Source organism: Sceloporus undulatus, chromosome 4 (assembly GCF_019175285.1).
Source record: "Sceloporus undulatus isolate JIND9_A2432 ecotype Alabama chromosome 4, SceUnd_v1.1, whole genome shotgun sequence".
In the NCBI taxonomy this organism is placed as follows: Eukaryota; Metazoa; Chordata; class Lepidosauria; order Squamata; family Phrynosomatidae; genus Sceloporus; species Sceloporus undulatus.
The window spans coordinates 82,038,632-82,051,818 of NC_056525.1; the positions used below are offsets into that span (position 1 = coordinate 82,038,632).

The 13,187-nt window shown below is 40.3% G+C and overlaps 1 protein-coding gene across 1 annotated transcript; it reads right to left on the minus strand.

Annotated features, from left to right (window-relative positions):
* Positions 1 to 769: 769 nt before the first annotated feature.
* Positions 770 to 13,045, minus strand: ECHDC2 (enoyl-CoA hydratase domain containing 2). The gene is made up of 10 exons (XM_042466340.1): positions 12,809 to 13,045; positions 9,202 to 9,269; positions 8,029 to 8,116; positions 6,586 to 6,672; positions 5,878 to 5,970; positions 5,584 to 5,640; positions 4,729 to 4,916; positions 2,772 to 2,822; positions 1,471 to 1,518; positions 770 to 918 (listed from the first exon to the last, which is right to left on the minus strand). The coding sequence occupies exons 1-10, from the start codon at positions 12,948 to 12,950 to the stop codon at positions 841 to 843; spliced, it is 900 nt and encodes a 299-aa protein (XP_042322274.1). The 5' UTR covers positions 12,951 to 13,045; the 3' UTR covers positions 770 to 840.
* Between the last annotated feature and the right edge of the window lie 142 nt (positions 13,046 to 13,187).

Sequence of the window (13,187 nt, forward strand, 5' to 3'; positions counted from 1 at the left end):
CCTTCCTGAATCTTCGTTCGCGAAGCAAAGCCAGAGAGAGATGACATGCCTATTGAAAGTGTTAGGAAATTTAAGACAGCTCTGTATTATGCAGAAAGTCTTAATAACAAGCTTATTTAGCATGCTGATACTTATAAAATCAGTGTGTTAGAGATGTTTATGGATTCAGTCACTGAAAAGAGGATCCTAATCATCTATCTATACATTCTTCTTTGGAGTTGCTGAGGGTTGAAAGCCATTCCTGTCTTAAAAGATAAGCTTTATATGTGAAACTGAGGGGCTTTTGAGTTGGGACATTAAAATGTGTTGAAAGACAGATTCTCAACTGCTTTTGGTACACTGTACGGCATGCCTTACTCCAAAATCTGAGCTGGGTGTGCTAACAGGCATGAGTTCTTCAAAAAGGAGCACACTTACACAACACTTCAGAAAATGCTCTCTGACAATCTGGACAAACATTACAAAAACCCCCTGTGACTAAAGATGATGGACCTAGGGTGATGAAAGAAGGAAGGGGGAAGCACATGAAAGTAAGTAAAGATATGTTCCTGGTTGTTTCTTTTCTACTCCAATATATACAAAATGGAACTTTTCCATGCAAGAAAGGACAGAGTACTGGCCTAACCTTGTTTATCTAGGACTTTTGGTCAATAGCAGGTAAGTATCTAGTACTTGGGTAAGGTCTTCTCTGTATTTTTCTGTATTATTGTTTAGCTTTTATGCTTCAGAGGGAGTATACAAGTGAAATAATAATTTCCTGAATACAAAATTTTACATAGAAAAGTGTTTTTAAGGCACAGCCTTTTGTGAGTTGTCTTCAGCCACAAGGACAAGATCGCATCACTTCCCAATGAATTTGGGTTGCCGTTTCTCTATGAAAGCAGTCATCCCTTCCTGACGGTCTTTGGTAGGAATATTCTGCATTAAAAAATACAACAATCGACAGTTAATATTTCTGTTTTTATTCTTCACTATGCTTGACACAGGAAATTGCCACACTATACTCTTATAGTGCTACTATTCTACTTTTACTGCTCTGGCTGCCTCCTGTGGCATTCTGGGATTTGTAGTTTAGGGAAATGCATTCAGAATTCTCAGCCAGAGAGTTCTTAGACCTCACTGAACTACAAACCCCAGAATGCTACAGGGGACAATAGTAGCACTACAAGAGTGTAGTGTGGTGATCTGGATTGTCTAGTAAAATGGTCCTTATCTTTTTATTTTGTAAAGGACACTTGATGGCTACACAGTTTCACTGACAGTAAGATACACACCTCTTTGTATTAATCAGGATTCAAGAAAGTGAAGAAAATGAAGTAATTCACTAAATTTCTGAGGTGTGTGAAAATACATGGTAGAGCCATACTGTAAAAGCGTGCTCTTCATACATGACTACACAGCTACAATTCTTTGAATATACACACTGTGCCTAAATGTAAGTTCTTTTTTAAAAAAAAAATGCTATCTTACCTGCGCATAACACATTCGTTCAATAGCCATTCCAGAGGCAATATCAACCTGTAAAAGAGGAAAAAGGATAGTAGTAGCAGTTTACAACTGTAAGCCAATTGCCCCCAACAAACTGGGTACTCATTTTAGTGACCTTGGAAGTATGAAAGGCTGAGTCAAGCTTGAACCCTGGCTAGGCTAGTATTGAATTTGCAACTTTATGATTTTGAGTGAGTGGCTGTAGTACAGGCATTGAACCACTGCGCCACCAGGGTTCACTTGGGATCCCATTGTATGCTGGAGAAGTTCTAAAATACTAGCAATTTTGTGTATGATAGTACTGAAACAACTGGTGATAAAAAGTTTCATAGCAAACTTGATGCAATTCCACCAAACGTTTTCAGTGTTGTGCACAAGGTCTTGTGACACTATAAGACTACTGTGGTCATTAAAAGAAGTTTTTTATGAAGTAGACTCCTTCCCACCACATTTATGGGTCTGACGGAGGTAGATTTACCCAAGGGTTAGACAACATTTTCCTATGAGGCTTAATTCCATCATGAGGAAATCAGAAGCCTGGATGGATCCAGCCATCCAACTCATACCTTTTCTCTCTTTGCCTCATTTTAATCTCCCTGGCCACCTCCTCCCAGTATAGAATATAGGCTCCTAAAAAGTCTAGTAACAGTAAAAAGTTAATTGTCACCAGCAGATACTTTTTAAAATCTTAACTGCTGCACAGGGAGTCACAGCTAATTATTCAGGGAGGGACAATTTTTCCATTCTTAGCTGCATCCCCCTGTTATCACATGTGTCTTGTGTAGCAATTGGGCTTTTAAAAAGCATCTGTTAGCACCAGTGGAGTCTTGGTCTAATTGGTGTGAAGGGAAAGATTTTGGAGAAGCCCATTAAAGCCATTCCAAGGCATCTGTCAGTCTTGTGCCCCAAGACTTTTATTGGCCACTGCAGTTTAGTAGGGCCTTCTCTCGGGAACCTAAGACACACCCAATATAGTTCAGCCTTTGCTTGAATCTGTTTTTAAATCTCAGGTTCAATTTCCTGTTTTTATAGGACAGTTTAATGAGTGAGGGGAGAGAACAGGAGGGGAGAAAAGACAACTTGTCCGAAGGGACAGAATTGCAGGACAAGAGAACAAAAGCATCAACATAACTTTCCATCTATGCTTCAAGCTGTCCACTACAGTTCTTGCACAGCAGATGCTCTTGGGGTTTTGTATGTAACTTATTTTAACTCTAAGATCAGTAGGGTATTCCCTGCTTTGGTACAATGTTTTAAAATAAATATCCATAATAAATCATTACCTCAATCCCTTTGTTTATAGCCACTTTACCCATTCTCACAGCTATCGGGGCCTTTAAAAAAAAAGGAGGAGAAATGTAAGTAATTACAAGTACACACCTATTCAGGAGTCTAGCATTTGCAGGCACACTTTGCAGAAATATATCGTGTGGTAATAGAAAAAAGATGTGTGGGTTGCAGTTCATAAATACTTAAGATGAAAATAAACACTTCAACAATGGAAGAAGTAAAGGTTAACTCTTATGAGGATATATTCCTAGCAAGGGATGTTACTGAACTATGCTCACAAGTGACCCGGCTGGTTGGGGATAATGGGAGCTGGATCCAACAAAAATTAGAAAACCACAAGTGCCCCAATTATGAATTAAAAGTTTTATATAAAATACAATTCTTAAACAAACCAATGGTTAGCTTAATATTTTGTAATGGATTCCAGCTACAAAAATCTCAAAAAACATTGAGTAGAAAAACTTTGACCTAATTACTTTCAGTAAATCACTCTGGATAAAACTTTAGTTTCACCTATACACTACATATGTGGTGATGGTGGAGGAGAGCTGAGTAGAATTTTTTTTAGTGCTACGTGTTCATCAACGGTAGAAACATAAGATGAATTAAATTATTAGGAAAGGGACAACATAACACCAAGTATTGTGGTGCTTTAAAAAACACACACATGGTATGCACACGTATCAAGAATATGACAACCAAACGTACAAATACTATTCCAAAAAGGTATTGTACAAATGAGGATAAGTAACTTACTGGTCATGATGGGGGGTGATGGGAGGGAACTGAGGGAGGTTTTTTTTTTTTTTAAGAACAGAAAAATTCATCTGGAATGAGAGAATTTCCCAACGTTATGAAAAAATTTGTGTTTAGAACAGAGCTTGAAAAAGTTGGTTTTCTTTTAGACAACAGCTCCCAGGAACTTTCACTCAGCCATTTTCCAGGGGCCCATTCACACTACAAAATTATAACACTATTGTTCCACTTTAACTACTATGGTTCCATCCTTTGGAATCCTGGGATTTGCAATTTATGGAGAGATATTTAGAATTATAGGGCTTCACCAAATTGCAGATGCTGGGTGGGTCCCATGTTGGGAGAAAGGTGGGATAAAAATTAATTTAAATAAATAAATAAAATGGAACCATGGTAATTAAACATTAATTAATAAAGTGGAATAACAGAAATATTATTGTGTAGTGTAAAGGGGCTCCAGGCTCTGGTATGGAGTGAATAGAGTAGTAGTTCTTAGAAATACTAGAATGTGTAGTCATCTAATGGAACTGACAGCTATGGAAGCAACAGGAAATACATGTTCATTACAAAACTAACAGTATTATGACAATATAAGCAGGAACTGGAGGAGGAAGTGAGAAATATCTTTAGTAAACATAACTATAGGACTTTCCCTTATACTTCTCATGTGCTTTCCAGGTTCAGATAGCTGTAAACCATGGGCAATGGAGTGTATTTTAATTTATTTAAATTAATATATATATATATATTAGGCTATATTTTCACCCAACAAGGCAACTAAACATTTGCCATACATCCAGGAATTGTGGGAATCAGAAACAACATTATTTGTACTTAGAGAATAAGCCAAAGTAAACAGATCACTGGACAAAGGGGGTTATAACCTAAAGATAAGGGGGACAACAGTGAGATGGCCTTGTCAGATCTGCTGCTCACTTGTGGTTAGTGCTCTATGTTTTTTATTTGCTTGTTACCACATTAAGAAAAGATTTTGTAAAAAAATCAATAAATGAAACAATTTTAGGCAAACTGCATATAGTCCTTGAGTGCAAAATTTGATTCCTTTGCATATTCCTTAGAAAAACAAATTAGGTGCAAGTAACATAACTCTGAAGAAAATTTCAAAGAACAGCAGAAAGCGTGTTTTGGATTTTGTTTTGTTTTTTCAAATAAAAGTGAAGAATATACACTGACCCGAGGAACAATCTCTTTGGCTAAAGTCAGGGCTCTTTGGTAAGCTGCATCGCCTTCCTCATTCTGTGGTACCATATGATTGACTAGGCCTATTGACAATGCCTCCTGCCCATCAATCTGCCTGCCAGTGAAAATAAGTTCTTTAGCTAGGCTTATTCCAATACAGCGTGGCAGACGCTGGGTTCCACCTAGACAGAAAAAGAAACCCAGAAAAGTATTGTAACACTGACAAGAAGCCAAATGCATGCTATCGTTTCCATGTTTGAATACAAAAGTACTAATACTCCTATGGTTTCTAGCTGAAGCTCAATACATTTTTCAAAGCCTTCTGTGGTGGCTGTAAAGATTTACTTAAACTGAACTCATCATCGACTTGTGTACCCACTGGGACTTACTTCTGAGCAGGCACATCTTAGAACTGCACAGTTAACAACAACAACGTTTACTGATTAGCCCATGGGCCATCTCAAAATACAAGCACTGTTAACAGACCTACATTATGATTACTGAGGAATCCCTGCTGTGATTTATTTGGGATTGAGCATAAAATGCTCTTTAAAACAAAAATTACAGAACAAAAGTTACACATTTTGAAATTATACAAACAATGGCTGGCATCATGTTAGCGAAATGCAACAGTGTAACTCAAATTTATGCCATTAAAACTCACTGTTTTGATTGCTGTGGAGGTAAAGATTCTTTACCAACCATGCAACTATGAAAATACCCCACCCACTCACCTTTACTTAGCTGTAGCCCTGCAAACCCAGAATTTCTCTCATTAGTGGAGAGCAGAAGGAGTAGCAAACAAGTGTGCTGCTATTTTTATGTATAGCAAAGACAAAGTTATATTACCTGCACCAGGAAAGAGTCCTCTAGTAGTTTCAATCAAGCCCATTTTAGCTGATGATGCTGATTTAAAAACAAAACAAAGGGGGGAGTCTACATTAACACAAATACAGTGCACACTTAATAATGTTTAATAATGCTTTTGCTGGATCAAGCTCATAAGTGGATAATAGAGGGAATCACTCTAATGGTCATGTTTTTTCTGATAACAGTTTCATAAACCCTACAGTCTTCATTTGAACTCTAAATTATTCCTAATTATTCCTGCAATATGAGCAGAAGTTGGGCTGCTGAACTTACCTGCTATTCGGAGGTCGCAAGCTAGCGCCAGCTCCAAACCCCCACCCAATGCATAACCTTCAATTGCAGCAATGGTAGGCATTGGTAGTGCAGCTGTAAAAATGAAAAGGAGTCATTGGCTGCAGCCTTATTACAGTAATTAATAATTTTAATCAGAGAAAGCATGGCAGTTTATATACATGATTAGTATGGATCAGCCATCACATTTTAACTACTCTTTGTACAGTGGGCCCTTGGTATCTGCTGGGGTTTGGTTCCAAGACTAGCACTGCCTATACCAAAATCCGTGGACACCAAAATTCATGGATGCTCAAGTCTCACTATGTACAATGGCATAGTAAAATGGCTGAATTTATTAATCTCCATCACCATCACCATCCCCTTCTCCTTGTGTATGATGTCTTATTTAGATTGTTAGCCTGAGGACACAGAAATATCAAAGTCTATTTGTAAGCTACTCTGGGAACCTTTTTGGCTGAAGAGTGAGATATAAATACAACAAAAAATAAGCATGTTTTAAATTTGTAATCTGCCTTAAGTTCCTGAAAAAGGAGAAAAGGTAGGATATAAATAAATGAAATAATAAGCATACCTCCAGCAACAACAACAATATGTCCTTCCAGGTACGACTAAGATTAAATATTGAATTAAAAACATCATTGATTGTTCTGATGTCCAAACTGGCATAACATGCTGCAAGCTACTTACCAATGCCATCCATTAGGCTCCTGAGCTTCTGAACAAAAAGGTCAGTTTCAGTATTGCTCATCGCAGCACGCTCTTTTAAGTCAGCACCTACATTTGGAACAGAAAAGACAGTTTGAGAGTACAGAAAGGCAATACAGTGAATTCAACAGCAATATTTTAATACACCCACCCAATTGTCCAGAGAACAACAAAAGAATCTTACAATCCAATCATGAGTTGAATTATTAATTATGAAGCATGCATAACACTGTTTAATTGACTGCTTGTGAATCTGGTCAATAGGAAAAGAATCGCAAACATCTCATTTTAAGATGCTCCATCAGGGTTGGTACTCTTTTAGTCAATTTTAATGGAAGAATTTAAATATTTTCCTCCCCCTCTATAAAAGATATTTATTCTTATGTGCCATCAAGTCATTTCCTACTTATAGCAACCCTAAGGTGAATCTATCACAGGGTTTTCTTGGCAAGATTTGTTCCTCTGAATTGAGAGTGTGTGGCTTGCCTAAGGTCACCAGGTGCGTTTCCATGGCCCAGCAGGCATTGTTTATTGGAGACACACTGTTTCAGCATGACACAAAAAGCCTGTGTTCCTCCAGCCTTCCTTCACCATCCCCCATGCTAATGCTACTAAAAACGTCCAGCTAGACAGAGGACAAGGAAGTAAAGGGGGGCTGGGAAGATGGAAAATGGAGCTTCTTTGTCAGAGGCATGGATAACTAAGGTATGCTTGCATATTATTTGTATAGTTAAATGTAGTATATGATGGCCAAAGAGTAATGAAACCATCACAAAATTTCTTTACATTTTAGTAAGAGTGGGAAAAATGGGACACAGGAGACCACCATCCATTCTGCCTAAATTCTTCCAGAACAATTCCCAACTCCCAGACCTGATTTAAAATGAGCAATTGCTAGATGTTTTTGCCTCTATATGGTCCAAAACTAGTCCAAACATGACTGCTTTGCTCTCAAAAATGGTTTTCCTTGCAGAAACATATATATATATATACACACACACCCCTTATATACTGTGTGTGTGTGTGTGTGTGTATACCAGAAGTGATGTTGCATCACTTACACTTGTTTTTGAGCACTGATGCAGCCTATATCCAAGTGCATGGATGAAAAGTGGCCCCTCATTCTAGGGCAGTTGCCTATCCCTGAAGCATATCGTCTCAATATCTAACAACACCAAACATAACTTTACTTTTAGTCTTCATTTGAAGGAAGTTCATGCAATGACAAAGCAACATGAGACATGACATGAAGAACTGCAGGAAACTGATAGTATAAAGCAAAATAGTAGTGCAAAATATGTGGGATATATACTACTTCACATTTATTTTCAACATGCACGCTCTCTCTCTCTCTCGTGTGTGAGTGTGAGAGAGTGAATGAATCTGGCTTCTGATTTCCTTCAGTCAGAAGAAACCTTTACCCACCTGCACAAAAAACATCTTTTACATTGCTCCTAATTATTACCACACGGATACTGTCATCAAAATGGAGAACATCAAGGGTTTCATACAACTGGAGAGAGCAGGAAGAGACAGAATACACACAAGCTCAGTTTATGTAAAGGAAACTAAAAGAAAACCAGAGCCCACAGTTTTATTTAGTGATTTTATATAAAGGCAAGTAAGTGGATCAATTTTTTACTGTGCTGGTAGATTTTTCCAACGTAGTATTTACACTAAGGCATTCTCTAACTTTATTTAATGCTTAATCAGTATTCAGCTTTCTGCTATGTATATTCCACTCCAAAGTCTACAAGCCTCACTAAGCCCCAAACCTCCCTAGAACATCTCTTCCCACTCCTAAATTTAAAAGAAATTTACCTGGGTAATTTTTCACCTACAAATGGCGAAAAAGTGGTGAAAAACACAGTGACTTTGTTCCCACCCCCTAATTGCTCCAAAGATCCCCAAAAGCCAAAGCAATGCCCCCAAATTGTCAAAAAACAAAACCATAGGTGATGTCATATAACTTCCTGATTTGTTTTGGAGCAGCTGTACAGCGTGGTATAATGGTCCACGTGTTGGACTAGAGCTCTGGATACTAGAGTTCGAATTCCATGTCAGTCATAAACTACTGGATGACATTGGGCAAGTCACACTCTCTCAGCCTCAGAGGAAGGCAAAGGCAAACCCCCTCTGAAAAAACTTTCCAAGAAAGGCCTATTATAGGTTTGCCTTAGGTTCGCCATTTGTTGAAAACGACTTGAAGGCACCCAACAACAACAAAAACATTGTCGGAGTGGGGGTTGATGGTTTTAAAAAATGGCCTCCAACACAATTGCCCAGCCAGAACCTATTGTAGGTTGGTTTGTGGATTCCTCCTCTGATTTGTTGAGAAAGAAATAAAATACAGTAGTGCCTGGTTTCAGATGATGAAGTAAAGCTCTGTGATTTGTTTAGCCACCCCTGAAGCAAGGGGGACTAAGATACACTACTGCACAAGCCAGAGCATCTATGCTTGGCATACCATGTTGTACAGCCAAACCATAGGGTACTCGAGATAAAATTATGACAGCTGAAACTATGATAAAATCATAAAATAATGACACAGCTAAATTTTCAAATAGCAGCCCACATAATTGAAAGTTTTTCACTTACTTCATCCACAAGCACTTTCCCCAGGGAATTTTTGGCATGTAGCCTGTTCATCAGAATTTCTGCAATGCCTACATTCCAAAACAAACAAACAAACAAACATTTTCAGTATGTGGCCCCACATGTCATTTGTGCTTTATTTTAAAAGATCGCTAGGCCAGTGAACAAGGCAGCTCACAAAGCCATACCTGGGGGGGGGGGGGGGCTTCAAATACCTGGACCAAGGTTCAGTTAAAAATCACCAACAATTGTTGAAAAACAAAAAGGGTAAAAGCAGCAATGGAAGCAGAAAAGTTATTATGAGGTCTAAATAGTGCAATATGTTTATATGATAGACAAGCTCAAGAATGTACATCTAACATTGTTGGTTCTTAGAGCATTTTCCCTTTAGTTTTGCTGGGGTTTGGCAGAAGAACAAATACCTCTACATTCTAGGGTTGCATCTACACTGCAGAATTAATGCAGTTTGACACTGCCTTAACTGTCATTTCTCAATGATATGGAATTCTGGGATCTGTAGTTTTATGAGATATTTAGTCTTCTTTGTCAGTCTTCTCTATTAAATGTATAGGAGCTATCTCCGGTTTGCACCCTGTCAATCCCAATTTAAAAAATTGTATTTCGAGAGCTCTTCATACCACATGATGGAAATTTCACTGGGATCCTAGAAATGGTGCATGGAAAGCTGAGCAGGAAATAGCTGATAGCTTTTTCTGGGTCCTTCTCATAACCATTGCTGGGGGGAAACCTAGCGGGGTATAGAAACTTGTTGTATTGCTCTATTTTGCAATTCTGTACAACACTGCTAAACTACACGACTGCTGGGAAAGCAGTTTGAGGCAATTTCCCCCAGGCCTCCTGTAAAACAAGGGCTCAGGTGTTTTAGATGCCTGTACCATCAACCTTTGCTCTAGACCCGCCATACTCTGTGTGTGTGTGTGTATGCATGCCTTGAAGCCACCTGTCAGCTAATGGTGACCCCATGAATTTCATAGGATTTTCTTAGGCAAGAAATACTCAGTAGTTTTACTTATATTAAATTTTTACTACAGAGAGGTGGGAAAGAAGTGCTTGTGGGATTTTCTGCTGCATGTGCCAAAGTAACCCAAATGAGCCCAAAAACAGGATGACCAGACATCCTCCTTTTCTGGTACAAGTCCTAAATTTCAACCTTTTGTCCAGGAGCAATTCCAAAATATCCTCCATTTTGAGCATGACTAAGAAATCAATTGAGTAGCACTACATTTGCTGTTCCTCTTCAAGAAATCTGTCTACTTGGCAGCCTGTTCTCACTGCAAATAGCAGGATAGGATGGATCCTTTTAAAGTTATTTTTTTCCTAGGAGCAGCAGCAGCAGCAAACAAGACTTGCACCCAGAGCTCAGGGCGCAATTGTTCCTCTGTGTGGAGAAGGGCAGCAAACCTGTGGGCTGCCTGAGGACACAATGCAAATGTTGAAAGGGCATTTTTTCCTTAATTTCAACATAATGGACAAATGAAAGGAATCATTTAAATGTCAACTCAGCCAAAGGTTTGTTGCTAGTAAAGTACAATTTTAAGCATTTGTCTTGCTCAGAGTTCTATAAATATATTGTAAGCAAACAAGGCATTTTAATAAAGATAAATTTATCAGGAAAATAAGGTTGAAAACATTTTTAAAATACAGTATATGTAACATTTGTTGTTGTTATGTCTTCAAATCGTTCCAAACTAATAATGGCCCTATGGCAAACCTAGAGGGCTAGTGCGGGCCATGCGGCCTAGTGGTTTGAGTTTCAGACTATGACTCCGGAGACCAGGGTTTGATTCCCAGCTTGGCCATGAAACCCACTGGGTGACTATGGGCAAGTCACACTCTCTCACCCTCAGGGGAAGGCAGTGCCAGACCTCTTCTGAACAAACCTCCCAAGCAAACTCCTTGAAAGGCGTTATCTTGACTATATGTCCTTTCCATGACCATAAGTTGGGAAGGACTTGAAGACAAACAACAACTATCGCACTACACTCTTATAGCACTGCTATTCCTATTTAACTGCTCTGGCTGCTTCCTGTTGCATTTTGGAGAGGGGCATTTAGAATATTCAGACAGGAAGCCCTTAGGTCTCAGTGAACTACAAACTGCAGAATTCAAACCTCAGCAATAAAAGTGGAGTATCAGCATTATAAGAGTGTAGTGCAATATAATGTGGTTTTCATGGCAAATTTTATTCAGAGGGGGATTGCCATTGCCACTCTCTCAGGCTGAGAAAGCGTGACTTGGACAGGCTCACCCAGTGGGTTTCCATGGCAGAGCCAGCATTCAAACCCTGGTCAGTCCTGTAAGATAAATCCTGAAACCATATGAGTAATCCAGTGATTTATTAAGGGAATTATCACACGGAGGTTTACCACACTGAAATCGTTGGCAAAATGCTTCAGAAGTGTGGAGGTGTAGTAGCCGGTTGCGCTTCTGAAGCATCACTGAGGCTTCTCTCCCGTCAACGAAGCGTTCACGGAGCGGCCATTTCTTTAATAACTGGAACTTGCTTTATTAAAGAAATGGGTGCCCCGCGAATGCTTCGTCGACAGGAGAAGAGCGGGACACACTTCAGTGATGCTTCAGAAGCTCGACTGCCAATCCCAATTCCACGCTTCTGAAGCGTTTGGGCAACGATTCCAACGCGGTAAGTGCCTCGTGTGATAATCCCCATAGTCCTGTAAATTGTAAATCCTGAAACCATATGAGCAATTCAATAATTTATCTAAGAGTTCAAACCAAGATTCCCAAGTTTCTTTTAGCTGGGATCAGACTAGATGCTCTCAAGGCATGGCTTTCTATGATGAAGACATTCCAAGGCTCAAACCAGGATACCACACTGGCTCATTGGTAATATAGCTGTCAATAAACCACATGAAAGGAATACATACACACATAAATGTGTGTGTATGTGTGTGTGTGTATATATATATATTGTGTGTGTGTGTGTGTATTCCTTTCATGTGGTTTATTATACACACACACACACATTTTCTATAGTATTTGTGTTTGTAGCTTTGGTGTGTGTTAAAAGTCCCACATTTTTTCTTCAGGGCCCTACATTGTGCGGGCATTGTCCTCCTCTGAGGTGATGCTACTTGGTCACCTTGGACCGCAGTGGTGGCCACCACCATCTGGCACAGTGCCTCAACTACTGACAAACTGTTGGGTGGGAGGGGCGTCATGGAAGGCTGGCCAATGGGCGTTGTCGGTGAGCCACGCTGTGATTGGCTGGCGGGCGCGCGACAAAGCCCAAAGGCTGTCCAAAGAGTGGCAACAACAGTACATTATTGCCCCATTTGCCCAGTGAACCTTCCCTCAGTCGGTTGTGTGTGCCTGAGGAGAGGGCAGTTGGCGAATTCACTTCGCCCTCACGTCCCAACTCCCTTACAGATGTATCCACACTGAAGTAATAACCCAGTTTGCTACTGCTTTAAACGGCCATGGCTGCAGGCGAGGGGATTCTGGGAATGGTAGTTGGTTGTGGCACCAGACCAACGACCATACTCAGAATCCCCTCGCCTGCAGCCATGGCTGTTTAAAGCGGTACCAAATCGGGTTATTGTTCCCCCAGTGCACTCAGGGTGCAACTCACCACGGTTCTCCTCTCCATGAACCCGTAATAAGACCTCCTCAGGCTTCCTCCCTCCGGAGCGGGGTCTCCTGAGGAGGTTGCCCAGAGGACCCAGGAGGCCCTCAGAGGAGAGCGAGGCGGCCAATCTTCCCAGCCGGAGCATTGCGCTGCCTGCTTCTTCTTGGGACAACAAGCCCGAGGTGGCGGCCTCTCCCTTCTCCCCTCAGAAGGAGCGGCGTCGAGCACCGCCTCCTGCCTTAGTGCCAGCTGGGCATGGCTCCTCAGCGCACCCCGGTCCCTCGGGGCCTTCAAGCCCTTGTGTGTGGATGGTGTGCCTTCAAGTCATTTCTCACTTATAGCGACCCTATCAGGAGGTTCTCTTGGCAAGATTTGTTCAGAG

Bases quoted from the DNA above. Each gene is read 5' to 3' on its own strand.
- ECHDC2 (XM_042466340.1), bottom strand. From the start codon at position 12,950: ATGCTCCGGCTGGGAAGATTGGCCGCCTCGCTCTCCTCTGAGGGCCTC. The intron at 5,971-6,585 runs GTAAGTAGCTTG...TCATTTTTACAG, and splicing joins GAGCCTAATGGATGGCATTG to CTGCACTACCAATGCCTACC. The intron at 5,641-5,877 runs GTAAGTTCAGCA...TTTTTAAATCAG, and splicing joins TTGCGACCTCCGAATAGCAG to CATCATCAGCTAAAATGGGC.